Here is a 26,904-nt window from a genome sequence, read left to right on the forward strand (position 1 = left end):
CTGTGGCGCGCTCGGGGGGGGGGAGCCGAGTTGCATCCTGTTCCGGCGGCGTTATCGGGCGGGCACGGACGCACGCGGGGCAGGAACAGCGCGGCAGTAAAACCGCGCCACTGCGCCACTGCGCCGTTCCCCCGGGGTTCTCGCTGGGCGGTGGGATAAAGCAGCAGCTTCCCACCTGAGCCTCTGAGTCAGGCCCTGCGCTGCCCGGGCTGGGAGAGGGGATGAGTTGGCGTCTGTCCGGTGGGGTGTGGCAGGGCGGTCTGGAGCCAGCGGGCGTGGCTGGGAGGCAGCCAATCGGGCAGCGGGGCGCGGCAAGCAGCTAGCCTCTTGACTGTCGAGATCATGCGCACGGACACTCAAACACACGCGCTTGTGCACGCACACTGAAACACACGCGCACGCACACTCACACACTCAAACACACGCGCACGCACACTCACACTGAAACACACGCACGCACACTCGCACACACTCAAACACACGTGAATGCACACTTGCGCACACTTAAACACACGTGCACGCACACTCACACACTGAAACACGCGCACGCACACTCGCACACACTCAAACACACGTCAATGCACACTTGCACACACTCAAACACACGCGCACGCACACTCACACTCGCATGTGGACACAGTGGGCGCCTGTGTGGCAGTCTGGGGGGTCATGCAGAGCGGGGATATTGGGAAGCAATAATGCATCTGTTGGACAGGCAGGCAGTATGCACAGGTGTGCACACGGATGTACAGGTACTGTCATGTGGCAGAAAGCCCTCGGCGTCTCTCTGAGCCCCTACCTCACTGTCTGTCCCATACCCCCCCTGAATCCCCCTCTCACTGTCCGCCCTTGAGTCCAGTCTCAGGGTCACCCAGCCGGTCTCTCTCTCTCGGCCCTTCCCCGCCCCCGGCTGGGCGACTCTGTGCCAAGAGCTCGCCCGGAGGAGCCGGCTTCTGAGCAGAGGAACATGGGTTGATGGCCAGGGAGAGCACAGGGAGGGTCAAACACCTACCGATCCAGCCTGTCTCTCTCTCTCTCTATCTGCCTGTCTCACTGTCCTTGCCTCTCTCTCTCTCTCTCTCTCTGCCTGTCTCTCTCTCTCTCTGCCTGTCTCACTGTCCTTGCCTGTCTCTCTCTCTCTGCCTGTCTCTCTCTGCCTGTCTCACTGTCCTTGCCTGTCTCTCTCTCTCTCTCTCTCTCTGCCTGTCTCACTGTCCTTGCCTGTCTCTCTCTCTCTCTCTCTCTCTCTCTCTCTCTCTCTGCCTGTCTCACTGTCCTTGCCTCTCTCTCTCTCTGCCTGTCTCACTGTCCTTGCCTGTCTCTCTCTCTCTCTCTCTCTGCCTGTCTCACTGTCCTTGCCTGTCTCTCTCTCTCTCTGCCTGTCTCTCTCTCTCTGCCTGTCTCACTGTCCTTGCCTCTCTCTCTCTCTCTCTCTCTCTTTCTGCCTGTCTCCCGGAATCGGCGCCATAGCAAGAGAAACCCCGCAAGGTTAGCACTGTGCTGTTTGCCCTTCCTCCACCGCTGCTGCCGAGGAGGAGGAGGAGAGTGGGTCAGGAATGCGCCGGGAGCTGCGGAGGTCTCCTCCGGGAGACCCGCCCGCCGCCCGCTGGCCGCTGGACAACCGGTCAGGCAGGGGGTGGGGGGCCGCGGCCCGGTGCTCCCCCCCCTCCGCGCTGACAGCCCGGGGAGGGGCGCGGGGCGCAGGGCGGGGCCGCTCCTGCTGCTGGGGCCCCAGGGCCAGGCGCGGCCGCTCGCTGTTGCTAGTTTTACACAACAACAAACAGAGAGAAGAAAAGAGAAGAGCAGCAGGAAGGAGAGTGGTAATGCGATCCTGCTGTCCCTCAGGGCTGCAGGGGCGGGGGGGGGGGGGGGCTAACGCCTGTGCTGCCGCAGTGGTGGCGCCACCTGGTGGTTGAAAGCAGAACCGCGTCTCCCCGATGGCGGCGGTAGAGTCACATCTGAAGGAGAAGCCTGCTCGTGGTGTAGTGATAATAATGACTTCTGCGCGGTGCTTCTTGTCACAAAGGATCTCAAGGTGCTCTTCGTAGAGGAGGGGACAGATTTCTCCCCTCGGAGACGTGTAGGCCCGCCTGAGCAAGACACAGAGGCCATTCTGCACCTGCTGCCCCACCTGGGTGACACAAAGCAGCTCCACACTGTTGTGCTGTGCTGTGGTGAGCCTTCAGCATCGCTGGTGTGTTGTGCTGTGCTGTGGTGAGCCTACAGTGTTGCTGGTGTGTTGTGCTGTGCTGTGGTGAGCCTACAGCGTTGCTGGTGTGTTGTGCTTCCAGACTCAGAGACAGTTCTTCCCACAGGCTGTCTGATGACAGCTCTACCCCCACCATCGGCTCACACTGACTTTTTTTTATGAAGGTGTCTGTTATTTAACTTGTTGTTGTTGTTGTTGTTGTTGTTCTGTTTATGTTTTTAGTGATGCCTTTAATGTCTTTGTATTGGGGCATACATGCAAATAAGCATTTCATTGCACTTGTGCACGTGACAGTAAACTGAAGTGAAGTGAAGTGTAGTGCACCCAGCATTGCTGCTCCGCCCGGTACTCTGCTGACAGCTGTGTCTGTCTGTGTCCACAGTGCTGGGAACTGATCCGAGGCTGAGACCGCACCAGAGACATTGAGCTGCAGTTTTTGCAAGAGCCCAGAGAAGAAAAAGGAGATTAAAAGTATGTGATAGAGATATTGTGTTTATTCACTGTATCACTGTGTCCACTCTGTGTGCCACTGTCCACTCTGTATCACCGTGTCCACTGTGTGTGTAACTATCCACTCCGTGTGTCCCTGTGTCCACTCCGTGTGTCACCGTGTCCACTCCATGTCCCTGTGTCCACTCCGTGTCACCGTGTCCACTCCGTGTGTCCCTGTGTCCACTCCGTGTCACCGTGTTATCACCGTGTCCACTGTGTGTGTAACTATCCACTCCGTGTGTCCCTGTGTCCACTCCGTGTCACCGTGTCCACTCCGTGTGCTGCAGATGTCAGACAGCGAGGAGCCGAGGGAGGTGCTGTTCCCGCAGTGGATGGGCCCCGACAAGCACGGCCTGACCATCGAGCAGACCACCCAGGGCGAGATCTTCGTCAAGGAGGTCAAGACGGAGTCCCCGGCTGCCCGCACGGGCAAGGTGCACCAAGGTAGGCCTCTCTGCCCCCCCCCCCCAAAAAGAAAAGCATGACAGAGGTCGGGGTCTCCTGTGTCACTTGTGTTAACCTGCGCCCCCGTTCCCCCTGCAGGTGACCAAATCGTGGGCGCCACCATCTACTTCGACAACATGAGCTCGGAGGAGACGGCCGAGCTGCTCAAGACCCTCAACCGCCACAAGGTGGGGCTGAAGCTGCAGAACCGCGGCGGAGACAAGTCCCCCTGCCGCTCCCCCGGGGGCACCCTCTCCTGGGAGGGCGGAGGCCACTGGGGGGGGTCCAGTCCTGACATCGTCCTGGTGAGTTACCCCTCCGGCGTCCCGCCGCCACCGCCTTCGATGAGCAGCCGCGGCCACCCCCAGGCAGGAAGTTAGACCTCCGTACCGGCGCCTCGGCCCCTCCCTTCCCTGTTCCCGGCCTCTGTGTCCCGGCCTCCTCCCCGAGCGTGCCAGCAGCTCCCCAGCAGCTGGGGCCAAGACGTTCCCCTGGGGTCCCCAGAAACCCGGTTCCCGTCGGCGCCGCCCGTTAGCCCCTCCCGATCTTCGCCCCCCCCCGAGGTGGCGAGCGCGTCTAGGGCCGGCGAGGGGTGGGTGCTGGACGGGACCGTCGGAGAGGCTAGAGAGACGAGAGGGGGCCTCTCAGTCGATCCTGCACCCCCACTGTGGCAGAGACCCGGGCTTGTCACCCCAGCTCTGGTCTGAACTGCAGGTCCTAACCATGTTTCCCCCTCTGTCTTCTCTTGCCCCCCTCTGTTCTCCCCCCCTCTGTCCCTCTCACATTTCCCTCCTTTGTTCTCCCCCTCCTCCTCCCCCCCCCCCCCACTCAGAGCGGCGACGATGAGGAGTACAGGCGCATCTACGCGAAGAAGATCAAGCCGCGGCTGAGGTCGGAGGACCTGGCGGAGGGGGCGGACGTGCACACGGAGCAGCACAGCAGCACCGGCAGCGACGGCAGCACCATCACCACCACCTTCACCCGGCGCGTCACCACCTACACCGTGGACCTGCCGGGCGGCGGCGCCCGCGCCGGCGACCTCGCCAGCCCCGAGTTCAAGGTCAAGGCGCCCCGCCCGGAGGACGTCCACTCCTCGCAGATCCGGGTGCCGCACATAAGCTTCGGGGGCCGTGGCGCAGAAGGCTCCAGGGAGGGAGGGACAGCCAGCGCCTCGGAGGTGCGCTGGGCCGGGGGTCTCCGCACGACGACGACGACGACGACGACGGCCGTGACTTCCGAAGCGGGGAGTGGCGGCCCGGCCGGAGACGCCAACGAAAAGACGATCCACTTCAAGGTTCCTGGGTTCGGCCTGTCCGGGGTGAAAGCCGAAGGCGTCTCTGGCGTCTCCGGCGTCGCGGCAGGAGACGGCAGCGTCCGCGTACCGGGGGGCAAGATGATCATAACGGAGACCTATCGGATCGGCGGCAGGGAAGTTGAGGTGCCCTCGTCCAGATTCTGTGGGGGCCGGGTGGACGTCACTCTCCCGGGAGCTTCGGGGGACCCCAGGATCGCGGGCGCCGCTCAGAGTGGGGATGTCAGGGTCTCGGGAGTGGGCATCAGTGGCGCGCGGGTCTCGGGATCTGGCGCGGAGGTGTCCGGGACGGGACTCGAGGCCGGCCTGAAAGCTGCCGGAGTGAAGGTCGACGTCGCTGGCCCTGGCGTGCCCTCTGTGGATGTCTCCACGTCAAAAACCGCAGGAATCAGCATCTCCGGCCCCCGACTGGAAGGAGACCTCAAGGCCCCTAAAGTTGGCATCAAGAGTGAGGTGTCTGGAGGAGCCGTCTCTACCTCCTCTCTGGATGTCTCGGCACCCCAGGTCTCCATGCCAGACGTGGACGTTAAACTGAAAGGGCCGGGCATCAGAGGTGGCTTGTCTGGTCCAAAGATATCAGGTGATGCCAATATCCCTGGAGTGGACGTCAAAGGCCCAGAGCTCAGCCTTGGTGGGAAGGTGGAGGTGCCTGGCTTCAGCATCTCCGGGCCTACAGTCAAAGGTCGCCACGTGGGTGAAGGACTTCCCAAAGCCGGTATCTCCACTCCGGAGATCCAAGGGGACATCACGGTTGCAGATGTTGACGGCAAGAAGCCAACTATCTCTGCTCCAAGGGTCTCGGTTCCTGGTATAGATATCAACCTGAGAGGGACCAAGGTGAGAGGAGACATGGAGGTCTCTCTTCCCAAGACTGAGGGTGACATCAAGGCACCAAAATTAGACATCAAAACTCAAGGAATGAACATTGAAGCTCCAGATGTTGACATCAAAGGACCTGAAGGAGGAATCAGGCTGCCCTCATTTGGTATCAAAGGTCCCACTATTAAAGGCCCAGAGGTGAGGCTACCGAAGCCTGATATTGACATCAAAGGGCCAAAGATTGAGGGAGACATCAAAGCACCGAAAGCAGACATCAAGGGACCTAAGATTGAGGGAGACATGAAAGCACCAAAAGTGGACATTAAAGTGCCTGACATGGACATTAAAGCTCCAGATGTTGACATTGAAGGACCTGAAGGTGGCTTCAAGATGCCCAAGATTAAAATGCCATCATTTGGGTTCAAAGGTCCCAAAGTTGAAGGTCCTGATGTTGACATCAACCTACCCAAAACCGACATTGACATCAAGGGACCTAAGATTGAGGGAGACATCAAAGCACCAAAAGTGGACATCAAGGGACCTAAGATTGAGGGAGACATCAAAGCACCAAAAGTGGACATCAAGGGACCCAAGATTGAGGGAGACATCAAAGCACCGAAAGTGGACATCAAAGGGCCAAAGATTGAGGGAGACATCAAAGCACCAAAAGTGGACATCAAAGGGCCTGACCTGGATGTTAAAGCTCCAGATGTTGACATTGAAGGACCTGAAGGTGGCTTCAAGATGCCCAAGATTAAAATGCCATCATTTGGGTTCAAAGGTCCCAAAGTTGAGGGTCCTGATGTGGACATCAACCTACCCAAAGCCGACATCAAGGGACCTAAGATTGAGGGAGACATCAAAGCACCGAAAGTGGACATCAAGGGACCCAAGATTGAGGGAGACATCAAAGCACCAAAAGTGGACATCAAGGGACCCAAGATTGAGGGAGACATCAAAGCACCGAAAGTGGACATCAAAGGGCCAAAAGTTGACATTGAAGCTCCAGATGTTGACATTGAAGGACCTGAAGGTGGCTTCAAGATGCCCAAGATTAAAATGCCATCATTTGGGTTCAAAGGTCCCAAAGTTGAAGGTCCTGATGTTGACATCAACCTACCCAAAGCCGACATTGACATCAAGGGACCTAAGATTGAGGGAGACATCAAAGCACCAAAAGTGGATATCAAGGGACCCAAGATTGAGGGAGACATCAAAGCACCGAAAGTGGACATCAAAGGGCCAAAGATTGAAGGAGACATCAAAGGGCCAAAAGTTGACATTGAGGCTCCAGATGTTGACATTGAAGGACCAGAAGGTGGCTTCAAGATGCCCAAGATTAAAATGCCATCATTTGGGTTCAAAGGTCCCAAAGTTGAAGGTCCTGATGTTGACATCAACCTACCCAAAGCCGACATCAAGGGACCTAAGATTGAGGGAGACATCAAAGCACCGAAAGTGGACATCAAGGGACCCAAGATTGAGGGAGACATCAAAGCACCGAAAGTGGACATCAAAGGGCCAAAGATTGAAGGAGACATCAAAGCACCAAAAGTGGACATTAAAGTGCCTGACATGGACATTAAAGCTCCAGATGTTGACATTGAAGGACCTGAAGGTGGCTTCAAGATGCCCAAGATTAAAATGCCATCATTTGGGTTCAAAGGTCCCAAAGTTGAAGGTCCTGATGTGGACATCAACCTACCCAAAGCCGACATTGACATCAAGGGACCTAAGATTGAGGGAGACATCAAAGCACCGAAAGTGGACATCAAGGGACCCAAGATTGAGGGAGACATGAAAGCACCGAAAGTGGACATCAAGGGACCCAAGATTGAGGGAGACATGAAAGCACCAAAAGTGGACATCAAAGGGCCAAAAGTTGACATTGAAGCTCCAGATGTTGACATTGAAGGACCTGAAGGTGGCTTCAAGATGCCCAAGATTAAAATGCCATCATTTGGGTTCAAAGGTCCCAAAGTTGAAGGTCCTGATGTTGACATCAACCTACCCAAAGCCGACATTGACATCAAGGGACCTAAGATTGAGGGAGACATCAAAGCACCGAAAGTGGACATCAAGGGACCCAAGATTGAGGGAGACATGAAAGCACCGAAAGTGGACATCAAGGGACCCAAGATTGAGGGAGACATGAAAGCACCGAAAGTGGACATCAAAGGGCCAAAAGTTGACATTGAAGCTCCAGATGTTGACATTGAAGGACCTGAAGGTGGCTTCAAGATGCCCAAGATTAAAATGCCATCATTTGGGTTCAAAGGTCCCAAAGTTGAAGGTTCTGATGTTGACATCAACCTACCCAAAGCCGACATTGACATCAAGGGACCTAAGATTGAGGGAGACATCAAAGCACCGAAAGTGGACATCAAGGGACCCAAGATTGAGGGAGACATGAAAGCACCGAAAGTGGACATCAAAGGGCCAAAAGTTGACATTGAGGCTCCAGATGTTGACATTGAAGGACCAGAAGGTGGCTTCAAGATGCCCAAGATTAAAATGCCATCATTTGGGTTCAAAGGCCCCAAAGTTGAAGGTCCTGATGTTGACATCAACCTACCCAAAGCCGACATCAAGGGACCTAAGATTGAGGGAGACATCAAAGCACCGAAAGTGGACATCAAGGGACCCAAGATTGAGGGAGACATCAAAGCACCGAAAGTGGACATCAAAGGGCCAAAGATTGAAGGAGACATCAAAGCACCAAAAGTGGACATTAAAGTGCCTGACATGGACATTAAAGCTCCAGATGTTGACATTGAAGGACCTGAAGGTGGCTTCAAGATGCCCAAGATTAAAATGCCATCATTTGGGTTCAAAGGTCCCAAAGTTGAAGGTCCTGATGTTGACATCAACCTACCCAAAGCCGACATCAAGGGACCTAAGATTGAGGGAGACATCAAAGCACCGAAAGTGGACATCAAGGGACCCAAGATTGAGGGAGACATCAAAGCACCGAAAGTGGACATCAAAGGGCCAAAGATTGAGGGAGACATCAAAGCACCAAAAGTGGACATCAAAGGGCCAAAAGTTGACATTGAGGCTCCAGATGTTGACATTGAAGGACCAGAAGGTGGCTTCAAGATGCCCAAGATTAAAATGCCATCATTTGGGTTCAAAGGTCCCAAAGTTGAAGGTCATGATGTTGACATCAACCTACCCAAAGCCGACATTGACATCAAGGGACCTAAGATTGAGGGAGACATCAAAGCACCGAAAGTGGACATCAAGGGACCCAAGATTGAGGGAGACATGAAAGCACCGAAAGTGGACATCAAGGGACCCAAGATTGAGGGAGACATGAAAGCACCGAAAGTGGACATCAAAGGGCCAAAAGTTGACATTGAAGCTCCAGATGTTGACATTGAAGGACCTGAAGGTGGCTTCAAGATGCCCAAGATTAAAATGCCATCATTTGGGTTCAAAGGTCCCAAAGTTGAAGGTCCTGATGTTGACATCAACCTACCCAAAGCCGACATTGACATCAAGGGACCTAAGATTGAGGGTGACATTAAGGCACCAAAAGTGGACATCAAAGGGCCAAAGATTGAGGGAGACATCAAAGCACCGAAAGTGGACATCAAAGGGCCAAAGATTGAGGGAGACATGAAAGCACCGAAAGTGGACATCAAAGGGCCAAAAGTTGACATTGAGGCTCCAGATGTTGACATTGAAGGACCTGAAGGTGGCTTCAAGATGCCCAAGATTAAAATGCCATCATTTGGGTTCAAAGGTCCCAAAGTTGAAGGTCCTGATGTTGACATCAACCTACCCAAAGCCGACATTGACATCAAGGGACCTAAGATTGAGGGAGACATCAAAGCACCGAAAGTGGACATCAAGGGACCCATGATTGAGGGAGACATCAAAGCACCGAAAGTGGACATCAAAGGGCCAAAGATTGAAGGAGACATCAAAGCACCAAAAGTGGACATTAAAGTGCCTGACATGGACATTAAAGCTCCAGATGTTGACATTGAAGGACCTGAAGGTGGCTTCAAGATGCCCAAGATTAAAATGCCATCATTTGGGTTCAAAGGTCCCAAAGTTGAAGGTCCTGATGTTGACATCAACCTACCCAAAGCTGACATTGACATCAAGGGACCTAAGATTGAGGGAGACATCAAAGCACCGAAAGTGGACATCAAGGGACCCAAGATTGAGGGAGACATGAAAGCACCGAAAGTGGACATCAAGGGACTCAAGATTGAGGGAGACATGAAAGCACCGAAAGTGGACATCAAAGGGCCAAAAGTTGACATTGAAGCTCCAGATGTTGACATTGAAGGACCTGAAGGTGGCTTCAAGATGCCCAAGATTAAAATGCCATCATTTGGGTTCAAAGGTCCCAAAGTTGAAGGTCCTGATGTTGACATCAACCTACCCAAAGCCGACATTGACATCAAGGGACCTAAGATTGAGGGAGACATCAAAGCACCGAAAGTGGACATCAAGGGACCTAAGATTGAGGGAGACATCAAAGCACCGAAAGGGGACATTAAAGCACCGAAAGTTGACATTAAATCTCCAGATGTTGACATTGAAGGAGCAGGAGGTGGCTTCAAGATGCCCAAGATTAAAATGCCATCATTTGGTTTCAAAGGTCCCAAAGTTGAGGGTCCTGATGTTGACGTCAACCTACCCAAAGCCGACATTGACATCAAGGGACCTAAGATTGAGGGTGACATTAAGGCACCAAAAGTGGACATCAAAGGGCCAAAGATTGAGGGAGACATTAAAGCACCGAAAGTGGACATTAAAGCACCAAAAGTTGACATTGAAGCTCCAGATGTTGACATTGAAGGACCTGAAGGTGGCTTCAAGATGCCCAAGATTAAAATGCCATCATTTGGGTTCAAAGGTCCGAAAGTTGAAGGTCCTGATGTGGACATCAACCTACCCAAAGCCGACATTGACATCAAGGGACCTAAGATTGAGGGAGATATTAAAGGACCGAAGATTGATGTAGACGTTCCTGATTTGGACATTGAAGGGCCTGAAGGGAAGATTAAAGGCTCCAAATTCAAGATGCCATCACTCTCAGGACCAAAGATCTCAATGCCAGATGTGGACTTCAACCTGAAAGGACCAAAGGTGAAGGGAGACTTGGATGTATCAGGGCCAAAGATTGAAGGAGACATTAAAGCTCCGAAAGTGGACATTGAAGCTCCAGATGTTGACATTGAAGGACCAGAAGGTGGCTTCAAGATGCCCAAGATTAAAATGCCATCGTTTGGTTTCAAGGGTCCCAAAGTTGAAGGTCCTGATGTGGACATCAACCTACCCAAAGCCGACATTGACATCAAGGGACCTAAGATTGAGGGTGACATTAAGGCACCAAAAGTGGACATAAAAGGGCCAAAGATTGAGGGAGACATTAAAGCACCGAAAGTGGACATTAAAGCACCGAAAGTTGACATTGAAGCTCCAGATGTTGACATTGAAGGACCTGAAGGTGGCTTCAAGATGCCCAAGATTAAAATGCCATCATTTGGGTTCAAAGGTCCCAAAGTTGAAGGTCCTGATGTGGACATCAACCTACCCAAAGCCGACATCAAGGGACCTAAGATTGAGGGAGACATTAAAGGACCGAACATTGATGTAGAAGTTCCTGATTTGGAGATTGAAGGACCTGAAGGGAAGATCAAAGGCCCCAAATTCAAGATGCCATCAATCTCAGGACCAAAGATCTCAATGCCAGATGTGGACTTCAACCTGAAAGGACCAAAGGTGAAGGGAGACTTGGATGTATCAGAGCCAAAGATTGAAGGAGACATTAAAGCTCCGAAAGTGGACATTAAAGTCCCTGACATGGACATTAAAGCTCCAGATGTTGACATTGAAGGACCAGAAGGTGGCTTCAAGATGCCCAAGATTAAAATGCCATCATTTGGGTTCAAAGGTCCCAAAGTTGAAGGTCCTGATGTTGACATCAACCTACCCAAAGCTGACATTGACATCAAGGGACCTAAGATTGAGGGTGACATTAAGGCACCAAAAGTGGACATTAAAGCACCAAAAGTGGATATTGAAGCTCCAGATGTTGACATTGAAGGACCTGAAGGTGGCTTCAAGATGCCCAAGATTAAAATGCCATCGTTTGGTTTCAAGAGTCCCAAAGTTGAAGGTCCTGATGTGGACATCAACCTACCCAAAGCCGACATTGACATCAAGGGACCTAAGATTGAGGGAGACATTAAAGGACCGAAGATTGATGTAGACGTTCCTGATTTGGACATTGAAGGACCTGAAGGGAAGATCAAAGGCCCCAAATTCAAGATGCCATCAATCTCAGGACCAAAGATGTCAATGCCAGATGTGGACTTCAACCTGAAAGGACCAAAGGTGAAGGGAGACTTGGATGTATCAGGGCCAAAGATTGAAGGTGATATTAAAGCTCCGAAAGTGGAAATTGAGGGTCCAGATGTTGACATTGAAGGAACAGAAGGTGGATTTAAGATGCCAAAATTCAAGATGCCCAAATTTGGGTTCAAAGGTCCCAAAGTTGAAGGTCCTGATGTTGATGTCAACCTACCCAAAGCCGACATTGACATCAAGGGACCTAAGATAGAAGGAGACCTCAAAGCACCAGCTTTGGACATCAAAGGACCAAAGATTGAAGGTGACATTAAAGCTCCAAAAGTGGACATTGAGGGTCCAGATGTTGACATTGAAGGAACAGAAGGTGGATTTAAGATGCCAAAATTCAAGATGCCCAAATTTGGGTTCAAAGGTCCCAAAGTTGAAGGTCCTGATGTTGACATCAACCTACCCAAAGCCGATATTGACATCAAGGGACCTAAGATTGAGGGAGACATCAAAGCACCGAAAGTGGACATCAAAGCACCAAAAGTTGACATTGAAGCTCCAGATGTTGACATTGAAGGACCAGAAGGTGGCTTCAAGATGCCCAAGATTAAAATGCCATCATTTGGATTGAAAGGTCCAAACATTGAGCTTCCCGATATTGATGTCAACCTACCCAAAGCTGACATTGACATCAAGGGACCTAAGATTGAGGGAGACATTAAAGGACCGAAGATTGATGTAGACGTTCCTGATTTGGACATTGAAGGACCTGAAGGGAAGATCAAAGGCCCCAAATTCAAGATGCCATCAATCTCAGGACCAAAGATCTCAATGCCAGATGTGGACTTCAACCTGAAAGGACCAAAGGTGAAGGGAGACTTGGATGTATCAGGGCCAAAGATTGAAGGAGACATTAAAGCTCCGAAAGTGGACATCAAAGGGCCAAAGATTGAGGGAGACATTAAAGCTCCGAAAGTGGACATTGAGGGTCCAGATGTTGACATTGAAGGAACAGAAGGTGGATTTAAGATGCCAAAATTCAAGATGCCCAAATTCGGGTTCAAAGGTGCCAAGGTTGAGGGTCCCGATGTTGATGTCAATCTTCCCAAAGGTGACATTGACATCAAAGGTCCTAAGATTGAGGGAGACATCAGAGGACCCAAGATTGATGTGGAAGGTCCCAATGTAGACATTCAAGGTCCTGAAGGAAAGATTAAAGGCTCCAAATTCAAGATGCCATCTATCTCAGGGCCAAAGATCTCAATGCCAGATGTGGACTTCAACCTGAAAGGACCAAAGCTGAAGGGAGACTTGGATGTATCAGGGCCAAAGATTGAGGGAGACATTAAAGCTCCGAAAGTGGACATCAAAGGGCCAAAGATTGAGGGAGACATCAAAGCACCAAAAGTGGACATCAAAGGGCCAAAAGTTGACATTGAGGCTCCAGATGTTGACATTGAAGGACCTGAAGGTGGCTTCAAGATGCCCAAGATTAAAATGCCATCGTTTGGGTTCAAAGGTCCCAAAGTTGAAGGTCCAGATATTGATGTCAACCTACCCAAAGCTGACATTGACATCAAGGGACCTAAGATTGAGGGAGATATTAAAGGACCGAAGATTGATGTAGACGTTCCTGATTTGGACATTGAAGGACCTGAAGGGAAGATCAAAGGCCCCAAATTCAAGATGCCATCAATCTCGGGACCAAAGCTCTCAATGCCAGATGTGGACTTCAACCTGAAAGGACCAAAGCTGAAGGGAGACTTGGATGTATCAGGGCCAAAGATTGAGGGAGACATTAAAGCTCCGAAAGTGGACATTAAAGGGCCAAAGATTGAAGGCGACATAAAAGCTCCAAAAGTGGACATTGAGGGTCCAGATGTTGACATTGAAGGTCCAGAAGGTGGCTTCAAGATGCCCAAATTTAAGATGCCCAAATTTGGTTTCAAAGGTCCTAAAGTTGAGGGTCCTGATGTTGACCTTTCAGGTGACATCAAGGGGCCAGAGGTCAACATTGAAGGTCCAGATGTTGACATTGAGGGACCTGAAGGAAAGATCAAGGGCCCCAAATTCAAGATGCCACATATTTCAGGCCCCAACATCAAAATGCCCGACTTCAACCTCAAAGGGCCAAAGATCGAGGGAGACTTCAAAGGACCTAAAGTTGACATTGATGCTCCTGACGTGAGTCTTGAGGGTCCAGACGTTGACATTGAGGGACCTGAAGGAAAGATCAAGGGCCCCAAATTCAAGATGCCACATATTTCAGGCCCCAACATCAAAATGCCCGACTTCAACCTCAAAGGGCCAAAGATCGAGGGAGACCTCAAAGGACCTAAAGTTGACATTGATGCTCCTGACGTGAGCCTTGAGGGTCCAGATGTTGACATTGAGGGACCTGAAGGTGGATTCAAGATGCCCAAAATCAAGATGCCCAAATTTGGCTTCAAAGGTCCTGAAGTTGAGGGTCCTGATGTTGACCTTTCAGGTGACATCAAGGGGCCAGAAGTCAACATTGAAGGTCCAGATGTTGACATTGAGGGACCTGAAGGGAAGATCAAGGGCCCCAAATTCAAGATGCCACATATTTCAGGCCCCAACATCAAAATGCCCGACTTCAACCTCAAAGGGCCAAAGATCGAGGGAGACCTCAAAGGACCTAAAGTTGACATTGATGCTCCTGACGTGAGCCTTGAGGGTCCAGATGTTGACATTGAGGGACCTGAAGGTGGATTCAAGATGCCCAAAATCAAGATGCCCAAATTTGGCTTCAAAGGTCCTAAAGTTGAGGGTCCTGATGTTGACCTTTCAGGTGACATCAAGGGGCCAGAAGTCAACATTGAAGGTCCAGATGTTGACATTGAGGGACCTGAAGGAAAGATCAAGGGCCCCAAATTCAAGATGCCACATATTTCAGGCCCCAACATCAAAATGCCCGACTTCAACCTCAAAGGACCAAAGATCGAGGGAGATCTCAAAGGACCTAAAGTTGACATTGATGCTCCTGACGTGAGCCTTGAGGGTCCAGATGTTGACATTGAGGGACCTGAAGGAAAGATCAAGGGCCCCAAATTCAAGATGCCACATATTTCAGGCCCCAACATCAAAATGCCCGACTTCAACCTCAAAGGGCCAAAGATCGAGGGAGACCTCAAAGGACCTAAAGTTGACATTGATGCTCCTGACGTGAGCCTTGAGGGTCCAGATGTTGACATTGAGGGACCTGAAGGTGGATTCAAGATGCCCAAAATCAAGATGCCCAAATTTGGCTTCAAAGGTCCTAAAGTTGAGGGTCCTGATGTTGACCTTTCAGGTGACATCAAGGGGCCAGAAGTCAACATTGAAGGTCCAGATGTTGACATTGAGGGACCTGAAGGAAAGATCAAGGGCCCCAAATTCAAGATGCCACATATTTCAGGCCCCAACATCAAAATGCCCGACTTCAACCTCAAAGGGCCAAAGATCGAGGGAGACCTCAAAGGACCTAAAGTTGACATTGATGCTCCTGACGTGAGCCTTGAGGGTCCAGATGTTGACATTGAGGGTCCAGAAGGAAAGATCAAGGGCCCCAAATTCAAGATGCCTCATATTTCAGGCCCCAACATCAAAATGCCTGATGTTGACTTCAACCTGAAAGGACCTAAAATTAAAGGTGATATTTCTAGTCCAAAGATAGAGGGTGACATCAAAGCACCAAAAGTTGACATAAAAGGCCCAGATGTGAGCATTGAGGGTCCAGACGTTGATATTGAAGCACCTGAAGGAGGGTTTAAAATGCCAAAATTCAAAATGCCAAGGTTTGGACTCAAAGGACCTAAGGTTGAGGGTCCTGATCTAGATGTAAACCTACCTAAAGGAGAACTTGCCATTTCCAGTCCAAAGATAGAAGGTGATATTAAGGGTCCCAAAGTAGATATTGAAGGTCCTGATCTGGAAATTGAGGGCCCAGATGGCAAGCTGAAGAGTCCCAAATTCAAAATGCCTACAATGAAGTTACCATCACCACACATCTCAATGCCCGATGTAGATTTTAGCCTCAAGGGGCCAAAAGTAAAAGGTGATGCTGAGCTTCCCAAGATAGAAGGAGACTTCAAAGTAACAAAACCTGACATTGAGGGCCCTGATTTGGAAGTGAAAAGCCCAGAAGGTGGATTCAAGATGCCAAAATTCAAGATGCCCAAATTTGGCTTCAAGGGCCCAAAGGTTGAGGGTCCAGATGCTGATATCAACCTACCCAAAGCTGACATTGACATCAAGGGACCTAAGATAGAAGGAAACATCAAAGCACCAAAGTTTGATGTAGAAGGTCCTGATGTGGACATTGAAGGACCTGAAGGAAAGATCAAAGGCCCCAAATTCAAGATGCCATCAGTCTCAGGGCCCAAGATCTCAATGCCAGATGTGGACTTCAACCTGAAAGGACCTAAAGTCAAAGGTGAAGTGGATGTTCCAAAGATTAAGGGTGACATCAAAGCACCAAATGTTGACATTGAAGGACCTGACATAAAGTTAGAGGCACCAGATATTGACGTCAAAGGTCCAGAAGGTGGATTCAAAATGCCAAAATTCAAAATGCCCAAGTTTGGATTCAAAGGTCCTCATGTTGAAGGTCCAGATGTTGATATCAACCTACCCAAAGCTGACATTGACATCAAGGGACCTAAGATAGAAGGAGGCATCAAAGGACCGAAGATTGATGTAGAAGGTCCTGATGTGGACATTGAAGGACCTGAAGGAAAGATCAAAGGCCCCAAATTCAAGATGCCATCAATCACAGGGCCCAAGATATCGATGCCAGATGTGGACTTCAACCTGAAAGGCCCAAAGATAGAGGGAGACATCAAAGGACCAAAAGTCGATATTGATGCTCCTGACGTGAGCCTTGAAGGTCCAGATGTTGACATTGAGGGCCCAGAAGGTGGATTCAAGATGCCCAAAATCAAGATGCCCAAATTTGGCTTCAAAGGTCCTAAGGTTGAGGGTCCTGACATTTCAGGTGATATCAAGGGGCCAGAGGTCAACATTGAAGGTCCAGATGTTGACATTGAGGGACCTGAAGGAAAGATCAAGGGTCCCAAATTCAAGATGCCACATATTTCAGGCCCCAACATCAAAATGCCAGACTTCAATCTCAAAGGGCCAAAGATCGAGGGAGACCTCAAAGGACCTAAAGTTGACATTGATGCTCCTGACGTGAGCCTTGAGGGTCCAGACGTTGACATTGAGGGACCTGAAGGAAAGATCAAGGGCCCCAAATTCAAGATGCCACATATTTCAGGCCCCAACATCAAAATGCCCGACTTCAACCTCAAAGGGCCAAAGATCGAGGGAGACCTCAAAGGACCTAAAGTTGACATTGATGCTCCTGACGTGAGCCTTGAGGGTCCAGACATTGACATTGAGGGACCTGAAGGGAAGATCAAGGGCCCCAAATTCAAGATGCCACATATTTCAGGCCCCAACATCAAAATGCCTGACTTCAACCTCAAAGGGCCAAAGATCGAGGGAGACCTCAAAGGACCAAAAATTGACATTGATGCTCCTGACGTGAGCCTTGAGGGTCCAGACATTGACATTGAGGGACCTGAAGGGAAGATCAAGGGCCCCAAATTCAAGATGCCACATATTTCAGGCCCCAACATCAAAATGCCTGACTTCAACCTCAAAGGGCCAAAGATCGAGGGAGACCTCAAAGGACCAAAAATTGACATTGATGCTCCTGACGTGAGCCTTGAGGGTCCAGACATTGACATTGAGGGACCTGAAGGGAAGATCAAGGGCCCCAAATTCAAGATGCCACATATTTCAGGCCCCAACATCAAAATGCCCGACTTCAACCTCAAAGGACCAAAGATCGAGGGAGATCTCAAAGGACCTAAAGTTGACATGGATGCTCCTGATGTGAGCCTTGAAGGTCCAGATATTGACATTGAGGGACCTGAAGGGAAGATCAAGGGCCCCAAATTCAAGATGCCACATATTTCAGGCCCCAACATCAAAATGCCTGACTTCAACCTCAAAGGGCCAAAGATCGAGGGAGACCTCAAAGGACCTAAAGTTGACATTGATGCTCCTGACGTGAGCCTTGAGGGTCCAGAGATTGACATTGAGGGACCTGAAGGTGGATTCAAGATGCCCAAAATCAAGATGCCCAAATTTGGCTTCAAAGGTCCTAAAGTTGAGGGTCCTGATGTTGACATTTCAGGTGACATCAAGGGGCCAGAAGTCAACATTGAAGGTCCAGATGTTGACATTGAGGGACCTGAAGGAAAGATCAAGGGCCCCAAATTCAAGATGCCACATATTTCAGGCCCCAACATCAAAATGCCCGACTTCAACCTCAAAGGGCCAAAGATCGAGGGAGATCTCAAAGGACCTAAAGTTGACATTGATGCTCCTGACGTGAGCCTTGAGGGTCCAGATATTGACATTGAGGGACCTGAAGGAAAGATCAAGGGCCCCAAATTCAAGATGCCACATATTTCAGGCCCCAACATCAAAATGCCCGACTTCAACCTCAGAGGGCCAAAGATCGAGGGAGACCTCAAAGGACCTAAAGTTGACATTGATGCTCCTGACGTGAGCCTTGAGGGTCCAGACGTTGACATTGAGGGACCTGAAGGGAAGATCAAGGGCCCCAAATTCAAGATGCCACATATTTCAGGCCCCAACATCAAAATGCCTGACTTCAACCTCAAAGGGCCAAAGATCGAGGGAGACCTCAAAGGACCAAAAATTGACATTGATGCTCCTGACGTGAGCCTTGAGGGTCCAGACATTGACATTGAGGGACCTGAAGGGAAGATCAAGGGCCCCAAATTCAAGATGCCACATATTTCAGGCCCCAACATCAAAATGCCTGACTTCAACCTCAAAGGGCCAAAGATCGAGGGAGACCTCAAAGGACCAAAAATTGACATTGATGCTCCTGACGTGAGCCTTGAGGGTCCAGATGTTGACATTGAGGGTCCAGAAGGTGGATTCAAGATGCCCAAAATCAAGATGCCCAAATTTGGCTTCAAAGGTCCTAAAGTTGAGGGTCCTGATGTTGACCTTTCAGGTGACATCAAGGGGCCAGAAGTCAACATTGAAGGTCCAGATGTTGACATTGAGGGACCTGAAGGAAAGATCAAGGGCCCCAAATTCAAGATGCCACATATTTCAGGCCCCAACATCAAAATGCCCGACTTCAACCTCAAAGGACCAAAGATCGAGGGAGATCTCAAAGGACCTAAAGTTGACATGGATGCTCCTGATGTGAGCCTTGAAGGTCCAGATATTGACATTGAGGGACCTGAAGGGAAGATCAAGGGCCCCAAATTCAAGATGCCACATATTTCAGGCCCCAACATCAAAATGCCTGACTTCAACCTCAAAGGGCCAAAGATCGAGGGAGACCTCAAAGGACCTAAAGTTGACATTGATGCTCCTGACGTGAGCCTTGAGGGTCCAGAGATTGACATTGAGGGACCTGAAGGTGGATTCAAGATGCCCAAAATCAAGATGCCCAAATTTGGCTTCAAAGGTCCTAAAGTTGAGGGTCCTGATGTTGACATTTCAGGTGACATCAAGGGGCCAGAAGTCAACATTGAAGGTCCAGATGTTGACATTGAGGGACCTGAAGGAAAGATCAAGGGCCCCAAATTCAAGATGCCACATATTTCAGGCCCCAACATCAAAATGCCCGACTTCAACCTCAAAGGACCAAAGATCGAGGGAGATCTCAAAGGACCTAAAGTTGACATTGATGCTCCTGACGTGAGCCTTGAGGGTCCAGATATTGACATTGAGGGACCTGAAGGAAAGATCAAGGGCCCCAAATTCAAGATGCCACATATTTCAGGCCCCAACATCAAAATGCCCGACTTCAACCTCAAAGGGCCAAAGATCGAGGGAGACCTCAAAGGACCTAAAGTTGACATTGATGCTCCTGACGTGAGCCTTGAGGGTCCAGACGTTGACATTGAGGGACCTGAAGGGAAGATCAAGGGCCCCAAATTCAAGATGCCACATATTTCAGGCCCCAACATCAAAATGCCTGACTTCAACCTCAAAGGGCCAAAGATCGAGGGAGATCTCAAAGGACCTAAAGTTGACATTGATGCTCCTGACGTGAGTCTTGAGGGTCCAGATGTTGATATTGAGGGACCTGAAGGTGGATTCAAGATGCCCAAAATCAAGATGCCCAAATTTGGCTTCAAAGGACCTAAAGTTGAGGGTCCTGATGTTGACCTTTCAGGTGACATCAAGGGGCCAGAAGTCAACATTGAAGGTCCAGATGTTGACATTGAGGGACCTGAAGGGAAGATCAAGGGCCCCAAATTCAAGATGCCACATATTTCAGGCCCCAACATCAAAATGCCCGACTTCAACCTCAGAGGGCCAAAGATCGAGGGAGACCTCAAAGGACCTAAAGTTGACATTGATGCTCCTGACGTGAGCCTTGAGGGTCCAGACGTTGACATTGAGGGACCTGAAGGCAAAATCAAGGGCCCCAAATTCAAGATGCCACATATTTCAGGCCCCAACATCAAAATGCCCGACTTCAACCTCAAAGGGCCAAAGATCGAGGGAGACTTCAAAGGACCTAAAGTTGACATTGATGCTCCTGACGTGAGCCTTGAGGGTCCAGATATTGACATTGAGGGACCTGAAGGGAAGATCAAGGGCCCCAAATTCAAGATGCCACATATTTCAGGCCCCAACATCAAAATGCCCGACTTCAACCTCAGAGGGCCAAAGATCGAGGGAGACTTCAAAGGACCTAAAGTTGACATTGATGCTCCTGATGTGAGCCTTGAGGGTCCAGATGTTGACATTGAGGGACCTGAAGGTGGATTCAAGATGCCCAAAATCAAGATGCCCAAATTTGGCTTCAAAGGTCCTAAAGTTGAGGGTCCTGATGTTGACCTTTCAGGTGACATCAAGGGGCCAGAAGTCAACATTGAAGGTCCAGATGTTGACATTGAGGGACCTGAAGGAAAGATCAAGGGCCCCAAATTCAAGATGCCACATATTTCAGGCCCCAACATCAAAATGCCCGACTTCAACCTCAAAGGGCCAAAGATCGAGGGAGATCTCAAAGGACCTAAAGTTGACATTGATGCTCCTGACGTGAGCCTTGAGGGTCCAGATGTTGACATTGAGGGTCCAGAAGGTGGATTCAAGATGCCCAAATTCAAGATGCCCAAATTTGGCTTCAAAGGTCCTAAAGTTGAGGGTCCTGATTTTGACCTTTCAGGTGACATCAAGGGGCCAGAGGTCAATATTGAAGGTCCAGATGTTGAAATCAAAAGGCCAGAATTTAAGTTGCCAAAGTTTAAGGGGCCTAAGTTCGGAATCAAATCTCCCAAATTGGAGGGGCCAGAGGTCGAGCTTCCTTCTGCTGAGCTTGACGTTTCTGGACCCAAGATTAAAGGGGATATCAGAGTCCCAGGAATGGATCTGGATGTGAAAGCTCCAGGTGCAGACATTGACCTCAAGTCCCCAGACTTCAGTGTAGAGGGCCCTGATGCCAACATTAAGATGCCCAAAGTGAAGAAGCCAAAGTTTGGTTTGGGCATCAAGAGCCCCAAAGCAGACGTGAAGCTGCCAGAGGGAGACGTCAGTCTGGAGGCCCCTGATGTCAACCTCAAGGGGAAGAAAGGCAAATTTAAAATGCCGAAGGTGAAGGCAAAGGGAAAGAAACCTGACCTGAGTGTGGATGTGAAGTCTCCTGAGCTTGATATGGACATTGGCTCTCCTGATGTCAACCTCAAAGGGCCCAAGGTCAAGAAACCCTTGTTCGGAAAACTGCATTTCCCTGATGTTGAGTTTGATATCAAGTCACCGAAGATCAAGGGTGATGCTTCTGTTTCTGGGGGGCTGAAGACCCCAGACATGGACCTGTCCTCCCCGAGTTTGAAAGCTGACATCCAGATGCCAGACGCTGAGCTCCCGGATGTCAGCATGGAGGGCCCGGATGTCAAGGTGAAAAAATCCAAGATCAAGATGCCCAAATTCAACATCTCAGGGCCCAAACTGAAAACCCCCGACCTGGACCTCAAGGGTCCAAAACTTGATGCAGAACTGAGTGGTCCAGATGTGAGTGTGAATGCACCTGATGTAGATCTGGAAGGCCCTGAAGTAAAGGGCAAAGGGAAGTTCAAAATGCCAGGATTCAAAATGTCAGCCCCCAAGGTATCTGGTCCAGATATTGACCTGAATCTTAAGGGCCCAAAAATAAAGGGAGATGTAGATGTGTCTGGTGACATCAAGGGGCCCAGACTGGACATTGAGGGATCTGATATGAACATTGTAGGACCCGAAGGAAAGATCAAGGGTCCAGGATTTAAGATGCCGTCTCTGGACATCAAAGCACCAAAGATCTCAGCTCCTGACATTGACATCAACCTCAAAGGACCCAAGATCAAAGGAGACCTGGACATGTCTGGAGATATCAAGGGTCCCAAAGTGAATCTTGGGGGACCTGATGTGGACATTGAAGGACCCGAAGGAAAGATCAAGGGTCCAGGATTTAAGATGCCCTCTCTGGACATCAAAGCACCAAAGATCTCAGCTCCTGACATTGACATCAACCTCAAAGGACCCAAGATCAAAGGAGACCTGGACATGTCTGGAGATATCAAGGGGCCCAAATTAGATCTTGGGGGACCTGATGTGGACATTGAAGGACCCGAAGGAAAGATCAAGGGTCCAGGATTTAAGATGCCCTCTCTGGACATCAAAGCACCAAAGATTTCAGCTCCTGACATTGACATCAACCTCAAAGGACCCAAGATCAAAGGAGACCTGGACATGTCTGGAGATATCAAGGGGCCCAAATTAGATCTTGGGGGACCTGATGTGGACATTGAAGGACCCGAAGGAAAGATCAAGGGTCCAGGATTTAAGATGCCCTCTCTGGACATCAAAGCACCAAAGATCTCAGCTCCTGACATTGACATCAACCTCAAAGGACCCAAGATCAAAGGAGACCTGGACATGTCTGGAGATATCAAGGGGCCCAAATTAGATCTTGGGGGACCTGATGTGGACATTGAAGGACCCGAAGGAAAGATCAAGGGTCCAGGATTTAAGATGCCCTCTCTGGACATCAAAGCACCAAAGATCTCAGCTCCTGACATTGACATCAACCTCAAAGGACCCAAGATCAAAGGAGACCTGGACATGTCTGGAGATATCAAGGGGCCCAAATTAGATCTTGGGGGACCTGATGTGGACATTGAAGGACCCGAAGGAAAGATCAAGGGTCCAGGATTTAAGATGCCCTCTCTGGACATCAAAGCACCAAAGATCTCAGCTCCTGACATTGACATCAACCTCAAAGGACCCAAGATCAAAGGAGACCTGGACATGTCTGGAGATATCAAGGGTCCCAAAGTGAATCTTGGGGGACCTGATGTGGACATTGAAGGACCTGAAGGAAAGATCAAGGGTCCAGGATTTAAGATGCCCTCTCTGGACATCAAAGCACCAAAGATCTCAGCTCCTGACATTGACATCAACCTCAAAGGACCCAAGATCAAAACGCCAAAAGCGGATGTCAACATAGAGGGCGGAGATATTGATGTTGAAGGACCAGAAGGTGGCTTCAAAATGCCCAAGGTCAAAATGCCCAAGTTTGGGTTCAAAGATCCAAAAATTGAAGGTCCTGAAATTGATGTGAGGCCTCTCAAAGCCGGCGTTGATATCTCAGGTGACATCGTTGGACCAAAGGTCAACTTCGAAGGCCCCGATGTCTCCGTGCCCGATGTGGATGTCAGCCTCAAGGGTCCCAAAGTCAAAGGAGATATTTCGGGCCCGAGGGTCGAAGGTGGCATCAAGGGTCCTGACGTGAATGTTGAGGGTCCAGATGTTGATATCGAAGGAGGACTCAAAATGCCCAAAATCAAAATGCCCAAATTTGGTATCAAAGGCCCTAGACTGGAGGGTCCGGAAGGAGACTTTAACCTCTCTGGCCCAAAGATACAAGGTGACATTAAGGGGCCGAAAGTGGATGTGTCTGGCCCCAGTGTGGACATCAAGAGCGGAGACCTTGAGCTTGAGACCCCGGAGATCAAGGGGAAGAAGTCCAAATTCAAGCTCCCCAGGTTTGGATTTGGGAGCCCAAAACTGGAGGGTCCTGACTTAGACGTCAAGCTGAAGGGCCCCAAACTCAGCGGGGACTTTGACGGTTCCGCCGATGTCAGTCTCTCCGGGCCCCCGCTACAGGGGGGCATCCAGGGCCCCAGCCTGGACCTCGGGGCGCCAGACGTGAACGTCAAGGGGCCAAAGATCTCGGGCGGCGCGGGTGGAGGACTGCACGTGAAAGGCGGCGCAGGAGTTGGCGTCGACGCCCCAGGCCTGGAGGCATCGGGCGGGGGGCTGGATTTCGGAGACGCCAAGGTCACCTTCCCGAAGCTGAAAGTGCCCAAGTTCGGGATCGCTCTGCCCCAGCTCGAGGGACCGGAGATGGGGGTGGACGTGGGCACCGGAGGGGTGGCCGGCGCAGGGGCGAGCCTGCAGGGCCCCTCGATCGGGGGCCACCTCGGCTCCCCGAGTCTGGAGGTCACGGGGCCGGAGGTGAAGGCCGGCGGAGGCGGCGCGGGGGGCAAGGCTAAGATCAAGATGCCCAAGTTTTTCGGGAAGTCCAAGGTGAAAGGGGGCAGCGCGGCAGACCTCAGCCTGCAGGGGCCCGAGCTGGAGGTGTCCAGCGGGGCCGCCGGGGTCAAGGCCTCCAAGGGCCTGAGCCTGAGCTCCGGGGAGCTGCTCAGCGGCGACCTCTCGGCCGGCGGGGGCGCGGGGATCCGCGTGTCCCCCGCGGGCAAGTCGGCCTCCCTGGATCTGCTGAAGAAGCCGCGGCACCGCTCCTCCTCGCTCAGCGACGACACGGGCGTGCCCTCGCCCAGCTCCCCCACGGGGCACCTGGAGGCCGAGGGCGGGGGGGATCTGTCCTTCGAGGCCGGGGGCGCCAAGGTCAAGGGCAAGAAGGGCAAGCTGAAGTTCGGCACCTTCGGCGGCTTCGGGTCCAAGTCCAAGGGCTCCTACGAGGTGACGCTGGGCGAGGAGGGAGAGGCCCGGGTGGAGGGTGCCGGCGGGGTGTCCCTGCCCGCCAAGAAGTCCCGGATCTCGTCCTCCTCCAGCAGCGACAGCGGGACCAGGGGCGGGTTCCGCTTCCCCAGAGTGGAGCTCGCCGTCTCCAAGAAATAACCCCCTGCCCCCGTCCCGCCCCCGTCCCGAGCGCCACTCTCCCCTGCCCTGCCAGAGCACCCCTGTCCTTCTCCGGCACCCCCTTGTGGCCGGATGTCAGAACTGCAGCTCCAGTCCTAGTCGGTCCCCCAAGACGGACAGTGGAGAGGAGGTCCCGTCCCCCCACTGTCCCCCTCCTTCCCTCACGAGATTCTGCCACACTGGAGTCAGAGGCTTTGAGACGGAAACGTTCGGGAAATCATCCTCTAATTGTAAATAGCGTATGAGTCATTTTATTATTATTGTCTTCAAAGAGGTTTGTTTGTTTTGTTTTGTTTAGTTCTGTACATAGAAATCTTTTATTGATCATAAACCTGTCTTTCTCTGTTTCTCTAACACAATCACACACCCAGACTCTTATACACACACACACAAAGTGCCTTCCAGTTCTTCCCTGGAAATTGACAGAATTTTTTTTAAAAAAAGAACAGAATTAAAGATTTTCAAATCGTTTATACTTTTCCTATTTTTTTTGTTAATATGAGGTGCGCTATTTTTGTAACTGGTTTGGAAATGAATAAAATATAGCCTTTCAATACTTCTGTACTAAGGGCGATAAGAGTGGGTCGAGAATGCCAATATATGCATTTATATATATATATTTTTCCAGATTTCATTCTTGTGAGTACGCATTAACGAGCTTGTGCCCAAGGAGAGTGGGGCTGCTGGGGCTGCTTCACGCAGACCTGGTGTGACAGGACGTCTCGCATGTGCTGACGAGAGAAAGAGGCCCCAGTAGGCAGAGGGCCGATGAGGTTTTGTAAAATAAACAGTATGTAGAGGTGACCGCTGTCCGGCCCGGCCCGGAGCGGCGCGCCGGTGCTGGTTCTGGAGCTGGAGCTGGAGCTGGGGCGACGAGCAGACGGCTCCTCTCTCTCTCGCTGTGCCTCCTGTCCTGCCTTGTGTGTGCGTGTTTCTGTCAGAAAGTTACCGATCCGCGGGAGAGAGGAGCCGCACGTCTCCTGTCCCCTCTCCTCGCCACCCCCTCCCAGCGCCCAGCGCCGATCCGGGGACGGTCCTGCGATTTCTCCCGGCTTTTGTATCCTGTAATTATTGCACTTTCCGTAACACTTGATTGATAGAGACGTGGGGGTTGTGGAAAACATTTTATTTTTATTGTTGTTGTTGTTGTTGTTGTTGTTATTGTCGGCTTAAACAAACCACAAATAAACTGTTCAGTTAACCTCAGCCTCTGCTCGGTGTCCCGGAGTCTCTGTTGCGGGACGGGGGGGGGCAGGTAGTTACAGTGCTGGTGAGGTGTCTGGACTTTCAAGTCCAGCAGCTTCCTTATCCCGATCCGGCAGGAGTCTGGGATGTCTGGATGGGTACTGGAATCCGAGCGCCGGGACTGGGGATTCGCGAGATCGCGAGATCTGATCTGGCCCCGGGCCGGCAGAGGAACTGGAACAGTATGTAGACCCAGACACCGGGGAAAGGCTCAGTACTGGGGGTCACAGAGGGGGCCCCAGCTGACGCCTCTAGCCGAAAGCGCCCCAGCCGAGCTGCTCACCCGGAGTTCTCTCCAGGCACCACAGAAATGCACGTTGTTAGAGAAAAAGAACAAGGCCTGGACTGCTCTGCATGTGTGTTGTTTCCTGCAGCTCCCCAGGGCGCGAACCCGCTGACGACAAGCGGAAGAGTTCACAGGCCTCAGCCAGTTCAAACAGAAGTTAAAGCTGGCGATGAATTGCACTGCAATTTCCCTCACTGGATCAATAAAGTATCTATCTATCATGAACACCTGTTGATATGCAACTCGGGACTAATGGGCAGGACTGTAGCGGTCGGGGAAATGTGAAGCATTTCTACTTGTGACCGCCGGAGGGCAGTGTGGTGTTTCGCTGAAACCGAACGTCGGGCGGAAGCTGCAGTACTGGCTGTGGCCAGGAGATGGCAGCAAGGCGCTGCGGCTGCCGGAAGGATCGCTCGTCAGGGGACCGCGGCGTCATTGAAACGGACTGATTGTTTTCAAGCGGCTCTCAGATGCAATAACACTCTGATGGGAAGGAGACAGAGGGGATCAGACACATACTGTGGCAGGTGGGTGTAAACACACACACACACACACACACAG

The 26,904-nt window shown here is 51.1% G+C and overlaps 1 protein-coding gene across 2 annotated transcripts in view; it reads left to right on the top strand.

Moving 5' to 3' along the window:
- Positions 1–26,018, top strand: part of ahnak (AHNAK nucleoprotein) — a 42,082-nt gene extending 16,064 nt beyond the window's left edge. The window contains exons 1-5 of one of the 2 annotated variants that reach the window (XM_088908948.1): positions 2,156–2,174; positions 2,592–2,680; positions 2,989–3,145; positions 3,245–3,450; positions 3,978–26,018. In XM_088908948.1, the coding sequence (XP_088765074.1) occupies positions 2,989–3,145; positions 3,245–3,450; positions 3,978–24,791 (21,177 nt within the window). In that variant the 5' untranslated portion in view covers positions 2,156–2,174; positions 2,592–2,680 and the 3' untranslated portion in view covers positions 24,792–26,018. Of the gene's footprint in view, positions 1–2,155; positions 2,175–2,591; positions 2,681–2,988; positions 3,146–3,244; positions 3,451–3,977 lie in introns of those variants that run through there. The other variant, XM_088908947.1, reaches the window with a different exon arrangement.
- The last annotated feature ends 886 nt before the right edge of the window (positions 26,019–26,904 follow it).

The sequence above is a fragment of the Atractosteus spatula genome, assembly GCF_055471065.1.
Source record: "Atractosteus spatula isolate fAtrSpa1 chromosome 24 unlocalized genomic scaffold, fAtrSpa1.hap1 SUPER_24_unloc_1, whole genome shotgun sequence".
In the NCBI taxonomy this organism is placed as follows: Eukaryota; Metazoa; Chordata; class Actinopteri; order Semionotiformes; family Lepisosteidae; genus Atractosteus; species Atractosteus spatula.